The sequence below is a fragment of the Hypomesus transpacificus genome, chromosome 26 (assembly GCF_021917145.1).
Source record: "Hypomesus transpacificus isolate Combined female chromosome 26, fHypTra1, whole genome shotgun sequence".
NCBI lineage: Eukaryota > Metazoa > Chordata > Actinopteri > Osmeriformes > Osmeridae > Hypomesus > Hypomesus transpacificus.
This window is the reverse complement of record NC_061085.1, coordinates 8,596,784-8,620,596: the sequence shown is the minus strand read 5'-3', so window position 1 is coordinate 8,620,596 and position 23,813 is coordinate 8,596,784. Positions and strand designations below refer to the sequence as shown.

At 48.3% G+C, this 23,813-nt stretch overlaps 1 protein-coding gene across 3 annotated transcripts in view; it reads left to right on the top strand.

Moving 5' to 3' along the window:
* tgfbr3 (transforming growth factor, beta receptor III) overlaps positions 1-23,813 on the top strand; it is a 48,820-nt gene that overhangs the window by 16,270 nt on the left and 8,737 nt on the right. For all 3 annotated transcript variants that reach the window (XM_047049891.1, XM_047049890.1, XM_047049892.1), the window contains exons 4-14: positions 3,266-3,403; positions 10,533-10,716; positions 12,608-12,770; positions 13,527-13,674; positions 16,052-16,241; positions 16,523-16,806; positions 17,250-17,405; positions 18,274-18,423; positions 18,949-19,128; positions 20,401-20,682; positions 21,808-21,952. In XM_047049891.1, the coding sequence (XP_046905847.1) occupies positions 3,266-3,403; positions 10,533-10,716; positions 12,608-12,770; positions 13,527-13,674; positions 16,052-16,241; positions 16,523-16,806; positions 17,250-17,405; positions 18,274-18,423; positions 18,949-19,128; positions 20,401-20,682; positions 21,808-21,952 (2,020 nt within the window). The remainder of the gene's footprint in view (positions 1-3,265; positions 3,404-10,532; positions 10,717-12,607; positions 12,771-13,526; positions 13,675-16,051; positions 16,242-16,522; positions 16,807-17,249; positions 17,406-18,273; positions 18,424-18,948; positions 19,129-20,400; positions 20,683-21,807; positions 21,953-23,813) is intronic.

The window sequence follows — 23,813 nt, the reverse complement described above, 5'->3', positions numbered from 1 at the left end:
AGGTAGGCTGGTCAAATAACGTTTTAGTTGGTCTTAAAGGTCTTAAAATTGGGAAAAACACCAATATTGGGAATAAAAAAAGAAAGAAAATAAATTATTTTATTGGACTCCTTGTTTACGTCTGTTGTGGCCAATCACGGTCCGCCTTCGGACGTGTCTCAGTAGGCTGGCAGCAGCTGCCGTCCCCTCGCTCCGGTTTGGATTTCCCCGTAACGTGATCGTTCCAGACAAGCCCCTCTGCGCCTCTCTCTCCCCGGGGCCACTGGCAAATGTGTCCCGCGCCTGTAACGTAAACTGGAACCCCCAAATCCCTGTTCCGACCTCCCGATCATCAATCAGACTGGGGGCTCCCGTGCCCCTGCAGACCCCCTCTCCGCGTGGGCCCCCTGAAAGCGGCTGCCCCCGGAGCATCCCCGAGCTACCTGATCCCTGCCAACAGACTTGGTCCCTGGGGCCTCCAGTCCTGGCCCCACCATGCCCAGGGCAACTGTGACACGGTCGTAATCATGTTACCGGGGATTGAGGGGAGGGGGAAGGGAGGTTGGCGTGACCAGGAAGACTGGCTGCCATGGCGATGCCCCAGCCCTCATGCTGGAATCTGTGGTCTGGGGGCAGGGACACTCTCCAGCTGCTGTTGGGCATGTGTTTGTTACACTGGGGAAACGGACAGAGAGATGGAGAGAGTCTAGTCTTCTGTTGGAGCTAACAGGATTATTGCTACGTGTGAATTCCCGCTCCAATTTCATAGGAAGTGGACTGAACTGTTATCTAGATTCATCACTGACCTCTCCTTGGGCTAGTGAAATGTGATATTGGGCTGTCTTATTTCACACTAAATATTACTCACTAGTCTGCTAATTGCTTGAATTTGTCTGCTAAGTTGATCTAAACTTTTTTTGTTTTTGTTGCAATGCTGTTTATGACTTTGCGTTCAGGTGACTCATGTGTTTCGGGAATTGTTTCTGTCTGGTGCAAAAATTCCGTAGATTTTACAACTCTCCCCTCTCTCTCTCTCTCTCTCTCTCTCTCTCTCTCTCTCTCTCTCTCTCTCTTTCTCCCTCCCTCCCTCCCTCCCTCCCTCCCTCCCACTCACTAACTTTCTCTCTCGCCAGCCCCCCTTAGCTCAGCCAAGTGAATATTACCAGGTATGATTGTGTTTTTGTTGCCGGGACTCTCAGGGGAGAGATGCAAAGTCTTTTTCCATCGTCTGGACGGTGGAGGGAGGCTTAAGTAGATTACAGCCTCATCCAACACTTTCCATGAGGACAAACATGAAGGAATGAGTTAAAAATGATAAGAGACTAAAGTGACTCTGAGTGTCAGCCAGCTCCCTAACCCAGATAAACGTTGGGTAATTTCTTCCAGTTGTCTCACTATGAGGGCTTTCTATTATGATTATTGCAGCACTTTTATGGATAAACATTCGTCCTCATTTGCGTTCCTTCGTTTCTCCAGGCCGCAGATCTAAAGGAGACTGATCAGGGGAGTGCTGCTTTCTCTCTGCCTGTGTCCGTCTCTCTTCCCCCTCCGCCTCACAGCGTGTCGAAGAGAGATCGCTTTTTGAATGCCAAGTCGGTGTCACTCGCCTTGGATAAACATGTCACTCTCCCCTGGATAGCAAGCGTCTGTGTCGAGGCAGAGAGCCTAGCTGTCCCGGAGACGGACTGGAAGAGAGATAGCGTGTAAGGGGCCTGACAGGGTGAGGCAGGGAGTGTGAGAGAGGATGCTGTTCATATCTCGTCCCAGTGACAGGTCCTGAACCCCTCAGGAAAGAGACACAAGCAGCAGGAGGGAGAAAGGTTTTTCTTTTTCCAGTCTCAGTGTTTCTCGTTGTAGTAGTTGGTGTTGAACGAGTTGAGTTCTGTTGAGTCCCTGTGGTGGTAACTGGTGTAAGTGGGGGTCAGATGGCTGAGCGGTTAGGGTATCGGGCTACCAATCAAAAGGTTGCCGGTTCGATTCAGTTTTCTGAACTGTTCTTGGCTCTATGTAGTTGAATTATATGTAGTTGAGATGTTTGAGTTAACTTAATAGTAAGAGCCGTTTCTATCCTGACTCTTTTTGAAGCTGCCATGACTAATCGAGTTAAATAAAGTAGCTAATATGACACCGACATAAACCCTGTGGTCTGAGTTAGTAATTTACAAGCTTTTACTCCTCACACACAGCACAAGCCTAATATGATTAGCGAGGGAATAGGATTAGGACAAGGATGAAATACGAGACAGAGATACGGAACGTCTTCGCAAATGTTTTTTTTTTTCGACCACTGGCTCTTGGTACTATCAGTCTCCATCAATTGTTTTTATTTCACCTGAGAATGTAATTATGTGAGAATGTATTCTCGCTGGAGGCCTGACCTGTATTTTGCCCCAGGTTATGGAACCCTGTTATCTGACCGAGGCCGACAGTCGGATAGAGAAGCACATAAAGTCAGAACTGTGATGAAGTTGCGCCTATTTGTCAAGTTCGTTGGGGATGTGGGGGGGCTAACTCCAGATACTTCTTCAGCAGGGGGTTCGGGTTCAGTGCATTTCCAGGCCCTAAATCAGCCAGCAAGATGTGGTCCACAGGGCCCAGCCAGAGCCAGTACTGGAGCCTGATGTGCAACAACAGAGCTCCCAAAAGGGGGTGGGGGGGGAGGTTCGCTCCCCAACTGTCACTAACAGACGGTTAAAATCCCTTTTAATGACAGTGTGAGCACACAAGACGTGACTGCACGCTGTGGGGAGACTAACAGAGACTCTCTCGTTACTTGTCTCTGCGCTAACAAAGACCCCAGTGTGTGAAAGTTCAGAAACTGCTGAGACCACCGAGCCGTGTCACTGCCTTCCAAGGGGAGGAAAAACACAGCCTGTCGTCTCTGCGAGATTATCGCCCAAAGAGAGCGCGTAAACAACCGAGAGTCTGATAAGGAACGAAGGTCTCCGACTTGATAGCTCTGTAATTACGCAGGAACAGTCGAGAGTGTTTCCCTGCCGTGGTTTGATAACATTGAAAGGCCCGCGTAGCGGCTAAGACGTTAGCGCAAAGAAAGCTAACTGGAACATGAGTGTTTTTATCCTCTATTGCTGACCCTGTGTTGACTTGTTAATGTGTTCGGTGGGGCCCCCCTGAGCTCTGTTAACCTGGCCCCCTCGACTCCGCTCTCCTCCAACCCCAACTGTTCTCCTCGTACCGGCCCGGCCCATGCCCTAGGCGGTGCAGACGGCTGTGACGCCAGGCCTACTGTGACGCCCTGCTTAATGTTCTGCTCTCCCTCCCACAGGTGGAGCTGCATCTGAAGCCCATCCAGTCTCTGCTGGTCCACCAGAAGCCCCTCGCCTTCGTGCTGAGCTCCCCTCAACCCGTCGTCTGGGACGTCAAGACAGAGAAGCTCGCCCTGGGAGTCAAACACACCTTCCACGTGAGTGCCGCTCTGCCTGTCGATCCTTCGCCCCCTGAACCCTGTTTGTTTGTTTGTTTCAGAGCAACTTTATCACAGGTCAGGCGACTGGTTTTTCTCGGTGAGGTAAAAAAAAGAAAAAAAGGCTAACGTCTTGCGAAGGAAATCCATCCGTGTCCCCAAACAAGCTTTCTTCCTCCTCCTCTTCCTCCTCCTCCTCCTCCTCCTCCTCTTCCTCCTCCTCCTCCTCCTCCTCCTCCTCCTCCTCCTCCTCCTCCTCCTCCTCCTCTTCCTCCTCCTCCTCCTCCTCCTCCTCCTCCTCCTCCTCCAGATGAAGGCTGGTCTGCCTTGCCGTGTTCCACAACAACCACACACACTCCCACGTCCCATTGTGGCGAGACGTTTATTTCCATGGCAGTAGTTAGGGGTGCAGCGGTGGTGGTTTGACTTGGCTGCTGCTGCTTCCTCGCACAACACACATCCCGCACTCTCTAACAGTCGAGCTCTCATGGACGGCGACAAAGAAAACGCTGATGGCGGGGGGAAAACACCAGCTCGTAGACACCGGAGCGGTCGAGCCCGCAGGTCGTTAAGGGAGAGGTTTGGAGGCGTGACGAAAAAAAAAAACGAAGGGATGTGTAACGGTCTGTTTTTGTAGATGTGTTTGTGTATCGGACCCGGCTGTGCCAAGCGGGTGTCGCGTAGAGCGCTGCAAGGCGGAACCCCTCCGACACAGTTTGGGATGAGGCATATTTATACAAGAAGATAAAGTGGGCACTGAGATCAGCTATGTTGGCACTGGACTCCCTAACGACGTTATTGTTTTTCAGAGCGTCGGTTAAACAGTGCTACAGGGTTACTGCCCTCACTGCCTCCGTCTTTCTCCCAAACGATCATGTCAATGACCGGGCGGACGTACAAATCTTCCTGGATGTATCCCGTCCCCCGCATCTCTAAGAGCCAACCAGAGGGGCAGAGGAAGAGGAAGGACACAGGTTGGGTGGGGTGAGGGTGGTAGAGGAAGCCACCCCCCACACCCTCCTGGACAACCCAGCCATATTTAGTAAAGAAACCAGGGTTTGTCTTGGAGACTAAATGAGAAAATGAAAATGGACTGGCCCCAGTTCTCCAGGCCTGGGACGCTGTATCACATGAGAAAATTGCGGGCATCGTAGACCCAGAGGCAGCTATGGCTTAACTGAAACATGCTGCTGTGGAAGCCAGGATTCTTATTTGTATTTATTTTGACTTTGCCATCAGGGCTTCGTACAGCTATGCTGCTGAGGCTTCCCTCCGGTAATCATTTTCAAATGTGCGTTAATGCCGCGGCATTCCGCAAAGAATGTAGCGAAGGATGCTTCTATCATTTCCATATGTGGCGATGTGTTTTTTCGCTTAGCCCTCGCATGCAAAACATCCTGCCATGAAAGTTTCAGGCTATAAGATGCCGAATGCAGATGAACATTCATGCAACACACGTTTCCCACGACTCTTATCGAGGCACCATTGATTTCGACCGTTCACAAAGGTCTGCAAAAAATCCACACTCTCAACCATTTGACTCAGTGGCTTAGCTGAAACCGGATCTTTCTCGACAAGAAGACCTACTGTATCTCTATCAGCACCTTTGTATTGAGAGGGATTACTGTGGCCATGCATTTCTTCTTCCCAGTGCATGAGCTGTGAGGACCAATTACAGCCACGGCTGGAGCCCCAACCTCAGTCTACCTCTGTGTTAACTACTTAGGTTTCACATGACCCTGTGGATACCCATCTCGATAGAAGCCACATACCAACCGTTGCTTTAAATGTGGTTATTTCCTGTGCTAAGCGGAAATGTTATGATGGCAAATGGGAGGAAAAAAAGTATCAATTTCCTTTAGACAAATGTGCATCTAGACTGCTTATGTTTTTAGAGCTGTAATTCTGTGGAGCGATTACTTAGGGTGTCTCTAAGGATCCATTAGCAGGTCAACACCTTTGTAAATGCCTCCCCTTGTCACTGGTGGCAGACATTACCCAGCTGACAACAGCGCTAAGGGCGACAGTACGATACAAACCCAGCTGTAATGTTGTTGGACATGGGAGACCATATTCTGCTTTCCCAGAGTAAAGCTGAAGGCCTGGATGCCCCCCGCTGACAGGCTGACTATTTAGGATACTTGAATGCCAGGCCAAATAAAAATAACAATGGATTAAAAAAGCATTTAAATGGATGTTTCATCTTCAGAGACAACCATATGAGGCTATTCACTGGACTCTAGTTACATATATGTACGTTCCCCCCCCGGTAGCGAGATTTAGTGTAGTCTGCTAACCGTGGTGTCTCTGTGTGTCTCTGTGTTGTGCCGATTTAGTATAGGTAAGTATTTGGTGTTTGATTGATAGCACAGGGCCCTCCAGCAGGGTGTAGAGTGAGCGCCTCTCCACCGTGCCGGCTTGACCGGCGGCACAGCCGGCACCGGACGCTCTGCAGCGGCGCCTCAGGGGGGGAACCTCGTTAACGTGCGGCCGCAAAGCCCAAACAAAGCCCAGAAAGATGGACCAGCTGGAAGACTGACGCCGAGACCCCCCTCCTCCCCTTCTTACGCCGTCAGCGCCGCCTCTTTCTGTCCTCTCCCCCCCCCCCTGCTGAGACCAACTGCATTCATCAGAGTCAAACAGAGAATGACCTGTGGTCTTCACACAGCGTGACTCCTGGTGTTGTACAGAGGTGAGGGGGGGGGGGGGGGGGCGAGTCTGTGCTGAGTCCTGCCCATCTGCACTCATTCCTCATCCAGAGAGCTAAAAGGAGGTTGTGACGCTGATATATATATAGTAACAAAGTCAATAGTGTTGGTTTTGTAAGTCTTAACGCCTCAGATCCAGGCCAACCAGCCTGGACTCTCTCTCTCTCTGGAGCTGTTTCCTGGGGCAAATTGGGCCCTGAATCAGTCCTGCCAGGCCTTGTTTCCTGGTCTCAGTTCTCCCGGGTCTGCAGACACAGATGTGCTGCCTGGAACTGCTTCAGAGCTGGGGAACACTATTGCTGTTGGCCCCTCTGGACTTTTCTTACGATGAAAATCCGTGAATCCAGATATTTTGTTGTAAAACATGTGCATGCTGCAGTCCCTGTCAATCAATGCGGGCCATGAAAAAACATTAGTCTAACGTGAAATGAAAGATGGACACAAATATCTAGTCAAATCTCGCTATGGGGACAATTACTATTCAGGAGGGGATTATGTCCCAGGAGAATCCTATTTGGACTTTTATGGAGAACATGTTTTGTTGGGTTCTCGTGCCAGCCTTGAATAGCTTGATCTAGAAAAGTCTTGGAAAAGTCTTTTGATGGTGTTACATCGTTAAGTTTCGCTCTCTGAATTTGTTGCTCTTTCGATCTGCCAAGTCCTTCTTTTTCTCTCTTTTCTTTCTTTTATTGCTTTGGATTTGGATTGAGTTTCTTTTCCCCTCCTTCCACCCCTCCTTCCATCTCTCTCTCTTTCTCCCCCTCTCTCTCTCTCTGTCTCTCTCTCTCCCTCGTTCCCTCCATCTTTGATTGTTAATTGAAACCATGGCCAGCCCAGTATTGGTTTTTGGAAGGAGACGGAGGTGGAGGATGGCGCTGAGACAGATGGTGTTGTTTTCCACACATCGCACCGCTGCCAGCTCGCAGGAACACACATCCGCTGCCAGACGCTTGATTAGCTCACAGAGAGATGACGGATCAAATCCCCCCCCTACAAAAATACTCCTCATATTCATATCTCCAGAGAACGGTGAAATGCTTCTACACTATCTCTCTGCACCCTCTCTCACACCTCACTGTGTGGAACACCTTGTCATTACCAAACAGAGCAGTCTTCTTTTTTCCAAGCTTTGGTTACTTTGTGAGCTTGGGTGTTTAGAATGGAGTTTTGCAGCCAATCAGAAGTGATAGAAATCCTTTGGTACAACATCTTGGCCTGGGTTGCACATGTGGCAGTGATGTGGAGACACTCATAGGCAGAAATGCCACAAAACCACAATGAAATATGCCTTTAAAAAGACATGTGCAGAGTACTGGGCAGCAAATGTTATTGTTTCTCTCTCTCACTTACTCTCTCTCACTTTCTCTCTCTCTTTCTTTCTCTCCCCTATCTCTCTCTCTCTCTTGAGGGTTGAGGGTTGATCTTGCATTAAGAATATTTATATATTGAGCGAATACGGCTAATCGTTTGTCAAGGTGAGATCCTATTTCTTTCTTTACGTTCGGCTTAAAGTTATTACCAGTTTTAATTGCCAAACTGGTCTTGCTTTTTTTCTTTTCTGGTTCATGCCTCTCCTCATTTAGTTTGATTACCCTTAAACACCGTCTCCATGACTGTGGCCTGGCTAATGTAATCCTAATTAGAGCAGATTTTTATGTTCCTTATAGTGCTTACTTTGCTTGGCGATTTTCCTTCTCCTTACGCCTCTGCAGCCTCGTGCCCAGACTGAGGCCTGGTCCGCTGGCGTTAGCTAAACTCGGGGCATTAGCTCATTTGGTGAAGCAAGTCCAGGGCTAATCTCTGTCTGCAGCGTCGGGTTACCAGAAAGCAGATAAACACCACTAATTTATATGTTTAAGGTTAAGACCCTCTGTACCTTAACCTCCGAGTACCCTCTTGTGGCCTTAAGAGGGTTTAAAATGGGTTTAGATAGAAATAGCAACGCAAGGATAATCATGACAGTGACAATCCCATAAAGGATTTTTGAACAGTAATGTTTCCTAGCCTGCTTCACATGAATTACTTTAGACATCACTTAATCATTGTCTGTGAACAATTTCCAGTGTTTTCTCTCTGTTTAGCAAGAGCTACAGGGATGAGTCTTGCCTAGAGACGGAGGTATTGTAGGCATGCAAAACCTTCGAGTGGGTTTCTTGCTTTCAAATTCCCGTTTCAAATTCCTGAGGTTTCCAAACGCTCTGGAAAGCCTGGAGCTCATTTGGGTTCTCAAGGCTTTCCCCCTCTAATTCTTTGAGACTAATTACAGTCGTATTCCCGCAATTAAATTGATAAACTCTGCAGAAGTTGGCAACGTTTCGAGAAGGAACTCCAGCACCCCCCTTTCCTCTCCTGCTCAGGGGACCGCAGCTCTGTCGCGTGTGCCCTGCACGGCCAAGCGCATAACAACATCTTTCCTCTGACCTTGACTTCGCTTCCTCACCGTAGTAAATACTACAGCTAAAAATAAAAATGCGCGTCAACCTGAATTCTTCGATAGTGTCCGTCTCTCGCCGGTTGTATTTACGACTGCGGGTGACAACGCCAGGAACAATAAGAGGATCGTCCAACGGTCAGGCAGATGTTACGCACGGCGCAGACGGGATTAATCCGCTGCGTATCAAACTGCCAATCCCCCCAATAGGAGAGATATGACTCCCTTTCTTCACTCAAACACACCTACAGTTCGTCTGAATCCGCATGCACTACGGTGAGATGGTCCAGAGACTCCCTCAGCTAAGTGTTTTGATTTAATGTTTTAATTGGGCCTGCCAGCACACCACAGCTGGCCCTCCAGTGCATACAGATAGGATACCTGGGGAATAAGAAAAACAAGCATGGAAATATAATGAGGTAGGCTGTCTAGACTGGTGCTGGGACTCACTGAATCGTACGCTACGTTTTTCTGCACATGCGAATGTTTATCTCTCTGAAATGAAGCATACGGTTCCAGTTCCATTAGGAGCCAAAAAGGGTGGTCTCCTCTTCCTACACCCAGCTACGCCGAGTCAGCTTGCCAAAAGGCAAATCAGCACTTCATATATATATATATTTATTTTATTTTATTTCTTCTTTTTCTTCCCTGACACTGTGTGTATCACAGCTGGGTTTGTGGTCTGGTACTGTAAGTCCTGATTGGTTACCGCTACAAACTCTTCTCCTGCACCTTGAAAATTCTTCATGATCTTTTAATTAAAAAACAGGAGTTGATACATTTGATAGGAGAGCTTACTTATCATCTACACATACTCATTGACTCCCGTCATTTCAACAGTGCGACCCATGCAGATCCTGAAGACCATGCAAACCAAAACATTCTTTAATTATGGGGGGGCCTCGTAATGGTGGTTACATAGTAAAGTTCTTGTCTTACTGTATGACTGGACAGAATGTCCTGGGACATGGGACCAGCTGATCAAATTGCTGGAGACTGGAAAAACTCACAACTGACTGAATTATCAGTGGGCTAGTTTGCCCCTTGTAGTGTGTTTGTGTGTGTGTGTGTGTGTGTGTCTGTTTTATTGTAAGACATCCCCCTGTCTGCTCCTTCTGCAGCCATTTTGAGAAAACCCTGCACACTTGTGATGACGCACGATAACACATTATATAAACAGTAGAAACCAGACACCTCATTGTGTAAGAAGACCATGTGTGAAAATACGGAGACCACATTTAGAGAGGCCCCGAGAAAAACGATTGGAGCCGAGTGTGAAAGATGAGTTTTGGCAGCGTTTAGATAGGTTTCATTTTTGGAAAGGTCTATTTTTTTTTATTTTTTAGGGGGCTTGCCTGCAGACTGAGTTTTACGGTCTCAAATGTCTTTCTCCGCAAAAAAGTGGACGAGCAAATCAATACAACGTTGAGTTTTATGTGCACATCTTTATCAACAAAGAAGTCATTGTAGGCAGAAGTCTTGAAAACTCACTTCATGAGTCAAAAAGAAAAAAAAACTGCCACTTAACTGTAAATCATCCCAGGTTTTACTATTTAAGTCAACTTACCGCTACCATCTGCACCAGTTTTTGTCATTAATATAAGAATAAGAGAGATTAATGTTGTTTTAAATGGAAACTGAAAATGCCATAAAACGTGATAATCACTGTAATAAGAATCACAGTATTTGTCCCAAGAACTGTGATTCTTTATATAGTGGTCTAGGGGATTGTATTTATCAATAAATACAGCATTCAGTTGTTCTATCACATCCCTGCCACAACAGAAGTTCCGACAGTAACTTTTAACAGTCATTTGGTAGAGATATGTGGAATTCCTGCCCCAAGCCTTCTCACCTCCTGTAGCAATGGACAGGAGATAGAAGGATAATTTATATTCTTCCCCTGTCTCTACTGATATACTGTGTCAAACTCTCTCTCTCTCTCTCTCTCTCTCTCTCTCTCTCTCTCTCTCTCTCTCTCTCCTTCCAGGTATCCCAAGGCTCGGCCGTCCACTTCCTGCCAGGAAACTTTTCCCTCAACTGTGTGGTCCAAAAGGAGAACCTTTCTCATGGCAATGAGCACCTTCTTAGTTGGGCCCGGAAGAAGTACCGAGCGGTGACCTCCTTCTCCGAGCTGAAGATTGCCCAGGAAGTCTGTATCAAAGTGGGAGAAGGTGAGGATTCTCTGAGAGAGAGGATTTGAGGTGTTGTTGCTGCAGGTCACAAAGTAGTTCCCCAATTTAATCTGAAGCATCTGAGCACAATGTTCGGCCAACGCCTCCAGACCACTTCAGCATTTTTAATACATTCTAAATGTCTTTAAAATCCAAACCTTCCCAATGGAAATTCCAATGTAGAATCTGCCAGAGGAGTATTGTGCTATACCTGCATGTCTGTTCAACCCCACCATTTTTTTTAATCTGTGTTGTTTTCTATTTCACACCTTCTGCACACTGTATATTTTTCTGCCTTCAAAAACCTACTGCCCTCTGTAAACCCTATCACTGCTCTACCTGTGCTGATTCATTCTAAATGGAGCCCATTGACAACTTCTGGGCCCAGAAGAAATAAGGCGGTCCCAGAGAAGCACAGGTTCCAGCTGGTTCCTCTGGCTAGCTTTCGGTTTCTTCCAAAAAAAAACGAGGACTCCTTTCAATCGCTAATATTATTTATTTATTTATTTATTTGTACTTCAAATCGGACAGTTTTCTTTTTTTCCTTGGCCATGCGGCAAAATCTAGTGGAATTGGAAGAGGTGACTCTTGGGAATGCCTTTAAAATTTGTGCAAGTGCTCCTTTGATTGTTAGCGCATGTGTGGGCCTATCGCCAGGCATATCGTCAGAAAACACGCACTGCAGTGCGCTGTGTAAAAAGAGGAATGAGATTTAAAATACCACACAATAAACGTGAAATTCATACATTGAAATATATTTCTTCTGTTCTCTCTCTACTTTCGGACTGCTTCTACGTTGGTAAGACAATTCCTCCTCGCTTTCGAAGGCCATTCATGAGCAGAGTTTGTAGTAAACTTTCGAAGGCATTAATGAGTTTAGCAAATGTGCTTTGCGCTGTGATAACTGTGGGTGGAAACTAACTGTCAGGGGTGAGCTGAAACAGACACAGAAGCCTCTCTAAGCTCTCCAGCAGGGAGAGAGAGTTGCCGTTTGATCCGAAGGAAGAAGCACTGGGCATTCCTCTGGGGTGCTGATGACTGTTCCAAACACGTGTTTAAATCAAGCTCGCGTTGTGCTTCACTCCCTCTTGGTCTTTTATAAACCATACAGACACCACGTCCTACCTCGTAATATGTCAACCATCAGAGGGAACACCTCTCTTTCTTTTTTTTTTAATGAGCGTCTTTCACTGCGAGGAAAGAAACCGCAGAATGCGCGGAGAGGCGTAATGGATGTTTTACTGCCAGGTATGTGGGCCTCGTGTTGTCCGTCGCTGGGGAGAACAGAGAGGTTGCTTAGCCTGGATGTGTTCGGCCTCTGTCATTATTGCCTGCGGTTTGGAGGAGCACCAACGTGCCATGTTTACCTCGGGGAGAGAAGTCGAGCTTTCCAGTCGCTGTTCTGTCTTGGGCTTTTTCATGAGGCTCGACAGACTTCCGCTTGGTGTCCTACCAGGCTTGTCAACAGACCCTCTCCTCAGCTCTCCAAAGGGCCGTGAGGGGGTCCTAGGTACAGTAGAAGGTACCAACCGTTTAGTTTATGTTCTCAGAACCGCTCTGTCCGAGACCAAATAAGGAAGCATCTGTCTTCTGTTTTCTCCAACTAAGAAGAGGCGGGCTAAACGTTTCATGTTCCGTACAAGACATCAGATTGTGTTGGCAGTTGGTGAATATTGAAATGAAAAAGATGGTACAATTTTACAACAGTTTACTCAGTGGGAAAGCACTTTTTGAATATGTTTATGAATGCTTTTATAAAAGTGTCTAAATATGTGATCTTGGGGTTTCCAAGTGAACAGAGAGTGAGCTGAAAGGGAATTCTTAAATGAATAGTTGTAACCGACAGCATTAATTCGAATTAAACGAATTAAGCGATTCAATCCTCTTTCAGATCCTGTGTTTCCTGACACCTGCAAGATTGACAAGAACTTCCTGTCTGTGAACTACCTGGCTGTCTATATGGAGCCCCAGCCATCCAGGGGCTGTGTCCTCTCTGGGCCCCACCCAGACAAGGAGGTCCACATCATCGAGCTCCAAGCTCCAAACTCCAGCAGGTGAGGAGCCGGAACCTAATCCGACCAAAACTCTTACCCAAGAAGAGTGAGTCAGATGGCTGAACGGTGAGGGAGTCGGGCTAGTAATCAGAAGGTTGCCGGATCGATTCCCCAAACCAAATGACGTTGTGTCCTTGGGCAAGGCACTTCACCCTACTTGCCTTGGGGGGGAATGTCCCTGTACTTACTGTAAGTCGCTCTGGATAAGAGCGTGTGCTAAATGACTAAATGTAAGAGGATAGACATTTGTTAGAGGTCAAGAAGCTCATTGCTGGCCTCATTGGAGTTTGTTTTGGATACCGAGAGAGATACTGGGGGGGGCAGGGGAGGGGTCATGTTGACCGCATGGCGTTCAGTTGCTGTATTTCCGACTTGAGTCACTGTTCTCAGGATGCCAGGTAATGGCCTCATCCTCCCTCCGGAGCCGTAACTCTGTATATGCAACAGAGCCCAAAAATACGGGAATGTGGCAGCCATGATGTGTTTCCCCATACTGCTATGTGGTCTGCAATGCACATGTCCTCCTCTTTCTGGGATCATGTCCAGTTTTTTAATCAGTTGGCCAGACAGAGGAGGCATGTTAATTCTGTGTGTATTGGACTTTCTCAAATTTTTATGGCCCTCTTGGCTAACCCCTCTCTCTCTCCCTCCCTCCCTCCTTCTCTCTCTCTCTCTCTCTCTCTCTCTCTCTCTCTCTCTCTCTCTCTCTCTCTCTCTCTCTCTCTCTCTCTCTCTCTCTCTCTCTCTCTCCCCCAGTGCCTTCCAGGTGGACGTGACCGTGGACCTGCGTCCCCTGGAGCTGGACCTGCCGCTGCTTCGCCACATCGTCCTCCTGCTCAAGTGTGACAGGTCCGTCAACTGGGTCATCAAGGCCCACAACGTCATAGGCAAGCTGGACGTGGTGGTAAGTTTTCTAACGTGGCAAAGACACCCTCTCCGATACATTTCTTTCGGAATAAATGCTCGTATTTCCTAGTAAGGAGATGGCAGGGGTTATTGTGGGCTCACGCGTGTCCATGGCGATGATGGCGACTGGCGACGGACGACACGCAGCCGTCATGGGAGTCAGGTGGCTGAGCGGTTAGGGATTCGGGCTAGTAATCAGAAGGTTGCCAGTTCGATTCCCATCCGTGCCAAAGGACTGTGTCCTTGGGCAAGGTACTTCACCCTACTTGCCTCGGGGGAATGTCCCTGTACTTACTGTAAGTTGCTCTGGATAAGAGCGTCTGCTAAATGACTAAATGTAAATGTCATGTCACAACATATGACACACAGATGGCCTCTATGTTGCGCTGAGCGATACGTTTCTCAAAATCGGAGGCCTGTTGAAGTGCCACCTGGTGTTTGTTTGGGGACGGATGATGGGGAGGGAGGGAATTTCAAAGATGAACTGTGAAAATTAATCTTAACCACTCCAGCGGTATTCATTGGGGAGCGAGTTGGGTAGATGTCGGAATGAGAAGCTTATAAACTTACAGAATACCCATTGGTTTTTATTATGAGAATACCCTGGCCTGTTTGCCATGCTTCACATCATAAATCATGAGCATTGTTGGCCCCAGGCTCTCCCTGCCGAGCGTTAGTCTGGCCTGCGCATATCTAGAACTGGAAAAGTGTTACATTTTTGGTCAGACTGACAACGTCATACGAACAACCGTTTTATTACAGCTTTAAGTGTTTGAAAGGCAAACACAAACTGCCAGAATACAAGACACACTCGGAGGGAAATCGTTTGGTTTTACGTTGATGGTAAATTGGAAACAGTCCAATGACCGTATTTGTGCTGAAGATGGAATGTTAAGTTCAGTCTTCGCGACGTTGGACAACGTGTTTGTTCAAACCTCCTACAGGCTACTCATCTTCATAGGAACGGATGAGAGGCGGTTGCCACTCTGAAACAGGCCCGTCAAACCCCTTAAGTGGACATCAATAATGTTTTCCCTGTAACCATATAGACACCGAAGCTACCTTTGATCCAAACCCATTAGCCCAACACATCCCTGGGTGTGCATATTCTCACAGTACCTCCCTACCCCAGGCGTCAGTTCCGTGTTGACCTCTGAGGAGTTGAGCTGGTCCCCTGGAGTTCCCACACTCTGAAAGGCTGATCCTCCAGTCAGGGAAGGGTGCCAGGCATGACGCTGCACTTCTACCCAGGCGGGCGTGCGGGCGGCCAGGGCCCAGCCTGTTTGTACAGCTGCCCCCGTCACTGCTCTGCACTGAATCAATCAGGTCAGCAGTGCTCCGGGAAGCTACGCTAGCTACGCTAGCTACGCTAACGGCAGTGTGTGTGTGGGGGGGGGGGGGGGGGGGGGGGGGGAGGTGACTGAAAACACATGGCGGAGTGTGTGAGTGGAGGCCTGTGAAAGAGCTCAGCGCAGCAGCTCCGAAGGTTGTTTCTTTCGTCCTTCAAATGGCATCCTGGTTGTCAGCCGTACGCAGCACTGTACCGAACGTGTGCTCTTGGGGGTTTCTATTCTCATTTGAGAACTGTATGTTTAGTTCACACTCACTCTTAATAGATGGTTAAGTGTGCTGTTGGTATTCATTACAGTGTGTTTCACATGTATACACCCACACGTGTTCATTCATACTCATTTAACAGATGCTGTATAACACATTCTGCATGCGTGAGTGTATCTAGAAAAGCTATGTTTGGAAACCAGCCAGTGTGTCGGAGAACCTCAGGAGAACGTCAGCTATGTGTGCGATACGAAAGCTTTTGAAAGATCAAAGTTCAGCTACCGTAGGTGGATAGGCCTTAGAACTGCTTGAGGGCCACTGTGGGAAGGGATTAGAGCTCTCTCTCTGTACTAGGATGACAAGGGGCTGGACGAGTGAGGAATTATGGGGGAAACGGCACCTATTTTGTGTCCTAGCGTTGATCAGGCCATGTCCGCACAACGCAGTCCTCACTCTGTTTCGGACTGTTTCCCTGAGAACTGTGTTTTACTCTCTCACAAACTGATTTCAACACTTTCTTTGTGGGTTGTGGTCACGGCACACTTTGAAGCAGCACGGTGCATTTTACTGTCTCATTTCATGAGATGACGGAAGTGGAACTACAGTAGGTAGAGATTTCTGCTAATCGATGCAGACTTTCAAAGAAAAGATGCCCGCATTGTTTCCCGTGTGTGCCAACTGGATCACATACTGTAAACCATCACACAAAGTAGAGCTCGGCAACCTATTTCTGCTCTACTTTCACAAACTCCTAAGACAGTCTAACATTGGATCAGCATGCTGGAAGAAAAAAAAACGGCTTTTTGTTTTTGTCTCAGTCTCCAGACACAGTGGGCTGGAGCCACAACACAGACCGACTGATGGATGTGTCCAAAACGCCCAAGACCCACCTTCCATCTGGGGCCCAAGCTCTCATTAGATGGGCAGAGGATCATGGCTATGGTCCTGTCACCTCCTACACCAGCACACCTGTGGCAAACCACTTCAACCTCCGGCTTAGAGAGGCTGGTAAGTGACGTGAGACAGCTCTACTCCCTGTATTGTAAGCGTTGATTTGTTCCACCAGTTCTGCAATCACATGATATGTTCCTCTGTAAATAAACGACGTTCGCTGAATTTGGATGACTGGAATTACACCCCATCGCCGTCGCATTTTCACCCGTCCACATAAAGGGCGAAGGCGTGAAATTGCGGGCTAGTTTTACTATCTGTGCTCCGTGCAATTTCTAAGCCTGTAAAACCGCCATTCCCCGTCGAGGGGTTTTAACGGTGGCCCGTGTGACTTCCAGATGTGGGGGACCTTTCCGAGGGCTTGTTCCCCCCGGAGCTCTCCATCCTTCGGGATGCAAACCTCCACCCAGGACCCAGGTCTGCCGGCCCACGTTCCAGCCTACCCTTCCCCTTCCCTCCCTCCCTGGACGAGGGCCTGCCTTTCCTGCGGCACCCCTCCCTGGACGATCGGCCCTGGCTGGGTGAGGAGCCTGAGGAACAGCAGGGAGTCGTGAGCGTGGGCCTGGCCGTGCAGTGTGAGGAGAGCAGGATGGTGGTCAGCATCGCCAAGGAGAGCCTACAGGTGAAGGGAGGATGGGCTGCTGTGATTGGTCGCCGCAACAAAAATGTCTCAATACCCTTGGTGGTCTTTTGATAAAGAACATCTCGTCGGTTGAGTTTTCGTTGTGTTGGGCTGTGAAATGGCAGACCTCTCTACTGACGTTAGCTGGCAGTAAACTGAGTCTGTTTTCTGTTTTCTGGTGCCCACCTCTGGGCACTTGAACACAATAAACCACATGACAGTATGGAAAAATCCACAAACTGTAATCATGGATTATTAAGGATGTTGGATCATCTTGTGGTTTCTTCCTGCAACCTCACATCACATAGAAACATAAATGTTATAAAAAGACAAGATAATGATATTCATCACCCTCTATGACCACATCTTTCAAAGATTATGAGTGTACTTTTGTTTCAATTCAAAATTCCTTATTTTTTTCTTTTCATTAACTCTTTTCTCAGGCCAATGGTTTTGGCAACGCCAACCTCACTCTTCAAGACCCGGCTTGTAAAGCCACCGTTAACTCCACCCACTACATCCTGGAGACGCCCCTGATTGGCTGCCAGACCACCATGTACCCAATCCACCACAGCCCTGTCGTGCTCTACATAAACTCAGTGAGTAAAAGCACTCACTGTGTCAACATACCTTCACTTCAGCCCAACATTCATCTAGTTATCTTCTCAGAAAGAAAATCTGTGGGAATAACCCCAAAACCAGGACGGTTTGGGAAACTCACTATTTTGTTGTCATCATTAACATGGAATGCAGGGCGTACCTTCGCTAACAAGCAATGGAGAATTGCCATGTCACACAAGCTATTGAAATCACTGAGAGAGGATGTTTAGAACAACACGTTTGAGTCCAGTACAGATTGAAAGTCCCGGGAAAACGTCCAAGTGTGTTCTCTTGGCTCTTGTTGACGGGGGCTGGTTCAGAACCTCTATGTTCAAAACAAATTAATCTTCTTTTTCTATGCCCCAGCACATCAAAGTCGTGTCCCCTTTAATGGCTGTTGTTTGTTCCATCCTGAGATAAAGCCTTTTAATTAAGTGGACAGAGTGACCGGTCACCAAGGTTTAGGACAGCCAGCCAGGGTTAGCTGTCGTCAGAGTGGCTGAGCTCGAGTATCTGACCTCACTGAACCGATATTGTTCAACACCACTCCCCACTCATCTTTGACCCCTGGGTAAACCCCCTGGAGACATCCCATTCTGTGGTGAAATTTCAACTATTCTTCATGGTTTCAGCCCTAGCGGGAACTGCTGTTGAAATCCCTGTGTGTTTCCCACGTTGAAACTTTGCCTCATCTACGGTGTTGCAAGATTCTCCCAGAGTCACGTCTCTGGTTCACACACATCCCGATCTTCCCGACTGAGAAATTGTGGAAAGAAATCGGAGTCGGTGGCGGGGGAAAGTGTGCTGTTCTGCCTTTGGTACACATAACGTAGCTGTGTGCTGAACGGGATCTTCTGTGGTTCACAGGTCATGATAAGTCCAAATGAGCCCAAGGATGGGAGCGGTGGACCTCCAGACGATGATGATTTGGAGTCGGGGGATGTGGTTTATCCTGGAGACACAGAAGAGACGGACAAATCTTTCCCAGAACCCCGTGATCCCCAGCCCTTTATACTGGTACCTTTTAGCTTGTTTGTTTCCCAAATGTAGACATCAACATAGCATGACAGGCCTTGGGTTAGGACACTTGATGCTGCAACCGATCTAGGCTTTTGTTTGAACTGTGTCCAACTCGATGAAACTCCATTTCCCAGAGTCCCTTGGTGCGAATAAAGAGTCATCTGGCTTCTAGAAGAACAGGAGATTCCACTCTCACTGTCTCCCCATGATGTCTGTTTCTTGAACCTAGCCTGACCTCGCATGTCTCTCCTGTCGAAGTTCAAAGTATCCCCATGGATCACCTTTCCCAGACAGCTTCCTTCTCTTGTCTTTCTCTACCAACACTCTTCTGTATCTCTTGTCTTTTAATACCTTTTTTCCCCATAATTACCCCATATATTCTGTCTTTTCCCGGTAACCAAGTTGATATGCTTTTATGAAACATTGGCTCCCAGTTGTTGAGGGTGAAGACTCCTCAGTGCTGGAATCCAGGGTCAGGATCCTGCTGATGTTGCTGTTGGCTGTTTCCTCCTCTGTCCCCAGTTCAACTGCACGTACAGAAACACCCAGGAAACTCAAGAATCAGGACCTTTCCCTGAGATTGCGAACAAAGCCGTCAACAATGTGGGGTTCAACATAGAGCTGTACAACGACCACATGTTCCGCTTCCCGGCTCCTCAGGCTTTCTACACCGTCTATGAAAATCAAGAAGTGTTTGTGGAGGTAAATTCAATTCATTTGTAGAATTTTGAATTAAAAAAATGTCAAATCGATTGTCACATGTTTTTACAAATCTACAGCCGGAACGACGTAGTGCGATTTTGAGATGTGGGAGTTGGGGCAGCTTTTTTAAATTGTCAAATTGCATTTGGGGGAGTGCATGTGGGAATGTTTTTGTGTCTGTGTCTTTCGACAGAATCAGTGTGTTGCTGTTATTCCGTCTTAATTCCTACTTTGTCAAAACAACCCAGAAATCCATTCAGTGTGTGCTCTTTGTCTGGACTTTGTCGTGCTTTCATCTCTTCCTGTGGTGTCCACGGGGCCAGGGAATATTTGCTCTTGGTCTGGATGTAGAGCTGATGTCTCATTTCTCACTCGTAACCTCCATCATGCTCTCCTTGAACGTGCCCCAGCACATATGGAGATCTCACAACCCCTGCTGTGGATGTTTACATGTATACATTCTGCCTCGTAGCTGCAGAGTGACCCCGGTACTAAAAGAGACAGTGGAGGATGTGACAAATGCTTGAGATTCATAGTGCGAGGGCCTTTGATCTGAGGATTTATGATGGGATCAGAGGAGGATGTTTCAGTGACAGTGTGGACAGAGAGCCAGCAGGCTACAAAGACGCCACTGTGTGTCAAGGCCTGGTCCTGCCCCACCCCCTGCCCCCCCCCCCCCCCCACCCCCTGCTCTCTCACACCAGCCTGAGACCTGCCCTCAGGCGAGAGTCTGAAGGTGTGGAGGAGGTGGCTCTTGCGCAACAGCTCTGTCGGGACTTGTGTCACTCCGGGGTCAGAGCTTGCGTTTGCTTCACATGTTTTTTTTTTGTGGGTCCCTGCCCAACGTCAAAGCACCACCTTCGTGTTTGTATGTTTGTGTGCGTGAGTGTGTGTTTTCTTTTCAACAGCTGTGTGCCACTGTTAGAAAACATGTACAGTAGCGCAAGAGTAGTTTGTTCAAGAGGAAGGAGAGGAATAACTCAAGGAAATGCCTTGTGGTCTGAAAATGGAAAGGCGTTATGAGTAAAATCCCACTTCAGGGTTTGTGATTCTTGGACCATTCCTACTTAGATAGCATTCCGGTCTCTTGTTCGCTGTGTTAAAGCAGTCCTCTCACCATCCAGCTGGCACATAGACTCATGCCAAGAAAGGGTTCCTCACACACAAGCTTGCAGACTGTCACAAGGCAGTTTTGTAAGTTGGAACACTGCCAGAAATATTTTTGGTGGAGTCTGATTGGTTCCTTGTCTACTTCCTTCCCCTGGTCTTCAGATCATAGCCACCAGAACAGATCCAGACCTGGACTTCATGATCCAGTCCTGCTTCATCTCCCCTGACTCCAACCCCAACATACCCTCCAAGTACCTCCTCATCGAGAACATCTGCCCCAAGGACGACAGCGTGAAGTACTATCCACAAGTACCTCACTCCCAGGTGGACCGGAAAAGGTTCGGTTTCACCTTCAACTCCAATTTCAACGAGTCCTTCCTGTTCCTCCACTGTGAGATGTCCCCCTGCTCTAAGAAGCTCATCAGCAACCACCAGCTACCAGTGGTAAGTCACACAGTACCACCTCCTTAGCTTCTCTCTCTCTTTACATTTGACATTTTAGTCATTTAGCAGACGCTCTTATCTAGAGCGACTTACAGTAAGTACAGGGAAATTCCCTGTGAGGCAAGTAGAGTGAAGTGCCTTGCCCAAGACACAATGTCATTTTGCGCGGCCGGGAATCGAACCTTCTGATCACTAGCCCGATTCCCTAACCGCTCAGCCATCTGACTCCCTCTCTCTTATCTGTACGGTGTACGATGAAGTATGTGTACTGTGTAGGACAGTATAGATATATTTTACGCTACTTTTACCAGGCCAGACACTTTTGGAGCGTTGTGTTTGAGTGTGCACTCCTCACACAAGCGAGACTTAACCAACTGCCAGTCTTGATAAGTTTTATAAAGGAACAGGAACTACTTCAGGTTTCCTACGTTGCCATCGGTAACGAGGAAAACAAAGGTTCAGGAGGTCAAGTGTCGGTTTCCCTTCGCCAAGCCCTTTATGCATCTCTGCTAAGTCATTAAACTTGAGTAACCTTCTACAGGCAACCCTTTCAGCTCACTTGACCTCTGTTTTGGCTCATGGGGGTAGCCCTGGACTGCTCTGGGGGTATTTTACGGTAACCAACTTGTCAGAGCCGTTAAAGGGGCATTTAGCAGACGCTCTTATCCAGAGCGACTCACAGTAAGTACAGGGACATTCCCCCTGAGGCAAGTAGGGTGAAGTGCCTTGCCCAAGGACACAACATCATGTGGCACGGCGGGGAATCGATCCGGCAACCTTCTGATTACTAGCCCGATTCCCTAACCGCTAGAGTAGAGCTGGATATTTGTTTTCTGGTTATGAGTGGGGTCAAGATGAAGGGACACGGGTTCTAAGGGCAGAGGGTTTCCTTCCAAAAGTTTCCCCGTAGTCAGAAATAAAAGAGGGCTTGTTTTTGTAACCTTTTCTTTTTTTTTCTTTGACCAAAAGTATACTGTCGCCATAAATATTTGGACTCGTAGTTGACTTACGCATCCAGATCGTACACAGTTTTAAATACGATGGTGATTCTATGGACGTATCTCCGTGTCATCTTGAATTTGTGACATCCTTCCTGATTGGTTGATTCCGCCTTGCTCCACGCAGTGCTTACAGCTAGAGCAGACCTGCCCGTCGGTCGGCATGGGTGACACGTCGGTCAGCATCGAGGTGATCGTGGCCATGACGATGAACAGCAAGACGTCCTCCAGACCCCTGGTGGTCGTGTCTGACGACCCTCCGGAGCACCCAGGTGAGAACGCAGCCAGGGGGGGTGACGTACCACAATCACAGCATGTCTCGTTTACCAGACAGCCAGTACAGTGCTGGTCAGCTGAACTAGGCAGTCTGGGTGACGGGATGACCCTGACGAGTGTCCCGTCTGCTCCAGAAGGGCCCAAACTGTCACAGACTGTGCTGCTGCATCTGGAGTTCATTTGCTTTGTGGGACAATGTGTGTGTGTGTGCCTGTGTACATGCCTGTGTGTGTGTGTGATCAGCGCAGAGGGGAGTTCCTCTGAGGGCCAGGGCCCAGTGCTACCTCCCCGCACCAGTCAGCATAGAGGAGTCATGCAGCACGGAGCTCCAGTTGGTTCCACTTAAGCTCTTCTCTGTGGTCTTCCCGGTAGAGAGAGGAGGAGGGAAACAGGGAGGAGGGGAGCAGCGAGGAGGGGAGCAGGGAGGAGGGGAGCAGGGAGGAGGGGAGCAGCGAGGAGGGAAACAGGGAGGAGGGGAGCAGCGAGGAGGGGAGCAGGGAGGAGGGGAGCAGGGAGGAGGGGAGCAGCGAGGAGGGGAGGAGGGAGGAGGGGAGCAGCGAGGAGGGGAGCAGCGAGGAGGGGAGCAGGGAGGAGGGGAGCAGCGAGGAGGGGAGCAGGGAGGAGGGAGGAGGGGAGCAGGGAGGAGGGGAGCAGGGAGGAGGGCTCTCACAGGCTGTGGGAGAGCAGCCAGACCCAGAGGCCTCTCATCGCTCGCTCATTTGCTTACTTATTCAGTCTCCGAGGCCCGTAGAGGCGGTTGTATGTGTGTGTGTGTGATCACACCATGGGTGGGGTGTGGATGGGGAGGGCCGCGGTTGACCAACCGAACGGTCACGTTTGACTAATTATGACCTAAGCTGAGATGTGGGTGATATCATGAGAGCCCAATAGCTTTTTAAGTGCCAGGGTTTTTCTAATCAGCCTCCCCATGGTGCAATTACATCAGCTAGTGGACTGTGGTTGGTGTGAGTCAACTTTTATTGGCTTGCGAGTTGAATAGTATATCAAAGCGTTCTAATCACAACAGGCTGTCATTGTGCTCTGAGCGAACTAGGATTGGCAGATAGAAATGGGAGTGTTGACTGTACTTGGTTAAGCCCTGTTAACAAACCCACCGTGCCACGCTGTTAGATGCTGCATTACATCTCGTGTCTTTTTGGAACACACGAACCTGAGCCACCTCAACGCTCCCTTTCAGCTCGTGGAGAACCGGCGACCCTGAAGTCTGAGTAATTGCCCTAGTGAGGTTTTCGTGTGCCAAAACTAAGCTCAGCTAGCCAAACCTGGCAACCAGTGTAAGGGTGTCTACCTCTGATGCCAGTATGCCAGTGCAGCGGGTTTATTTTCCGTAATGCCGATTAAGTAAACACAGATATGCCATAAAGCTAATGAAAAAAATTAGCATGAGCTCCAAAGCCACGCTTCTAACACAAAGGCATCTCTTGTGCCGAGATGGCGAGAAAAAAAACGAGCGGGCTTTCAAGGGCCTCTGCACTGCAATGGAGGGGACCCAACGCGTTCAGCTTGATCTACAAATCAAAAAGAGCTGTTTGTGGGCAGTTTGGTGCATGGAAACATATAACAGCCTCAAAGCCTTGCCATCAAAAGGTGATGTACCGCTCCACAACATCAATAAATTCCCACCCGTTTATGGAATTGTAAACCCTTGAGGAAAGCTCATAGGATCATCGATTTCCACACGGTTTATCCTGAAGTGGACAGGATTGTTGGGAAGGGGAGAGAGGCTTACTTTCTGCACGCTAGCATCTTAAAAACTTGGGCTGCATTTGTTTCAGAAGATTTTCGATACAGCTATCCCAAAAAAACAAGCCGTTTGCAGCTATTTAAAACAATTGG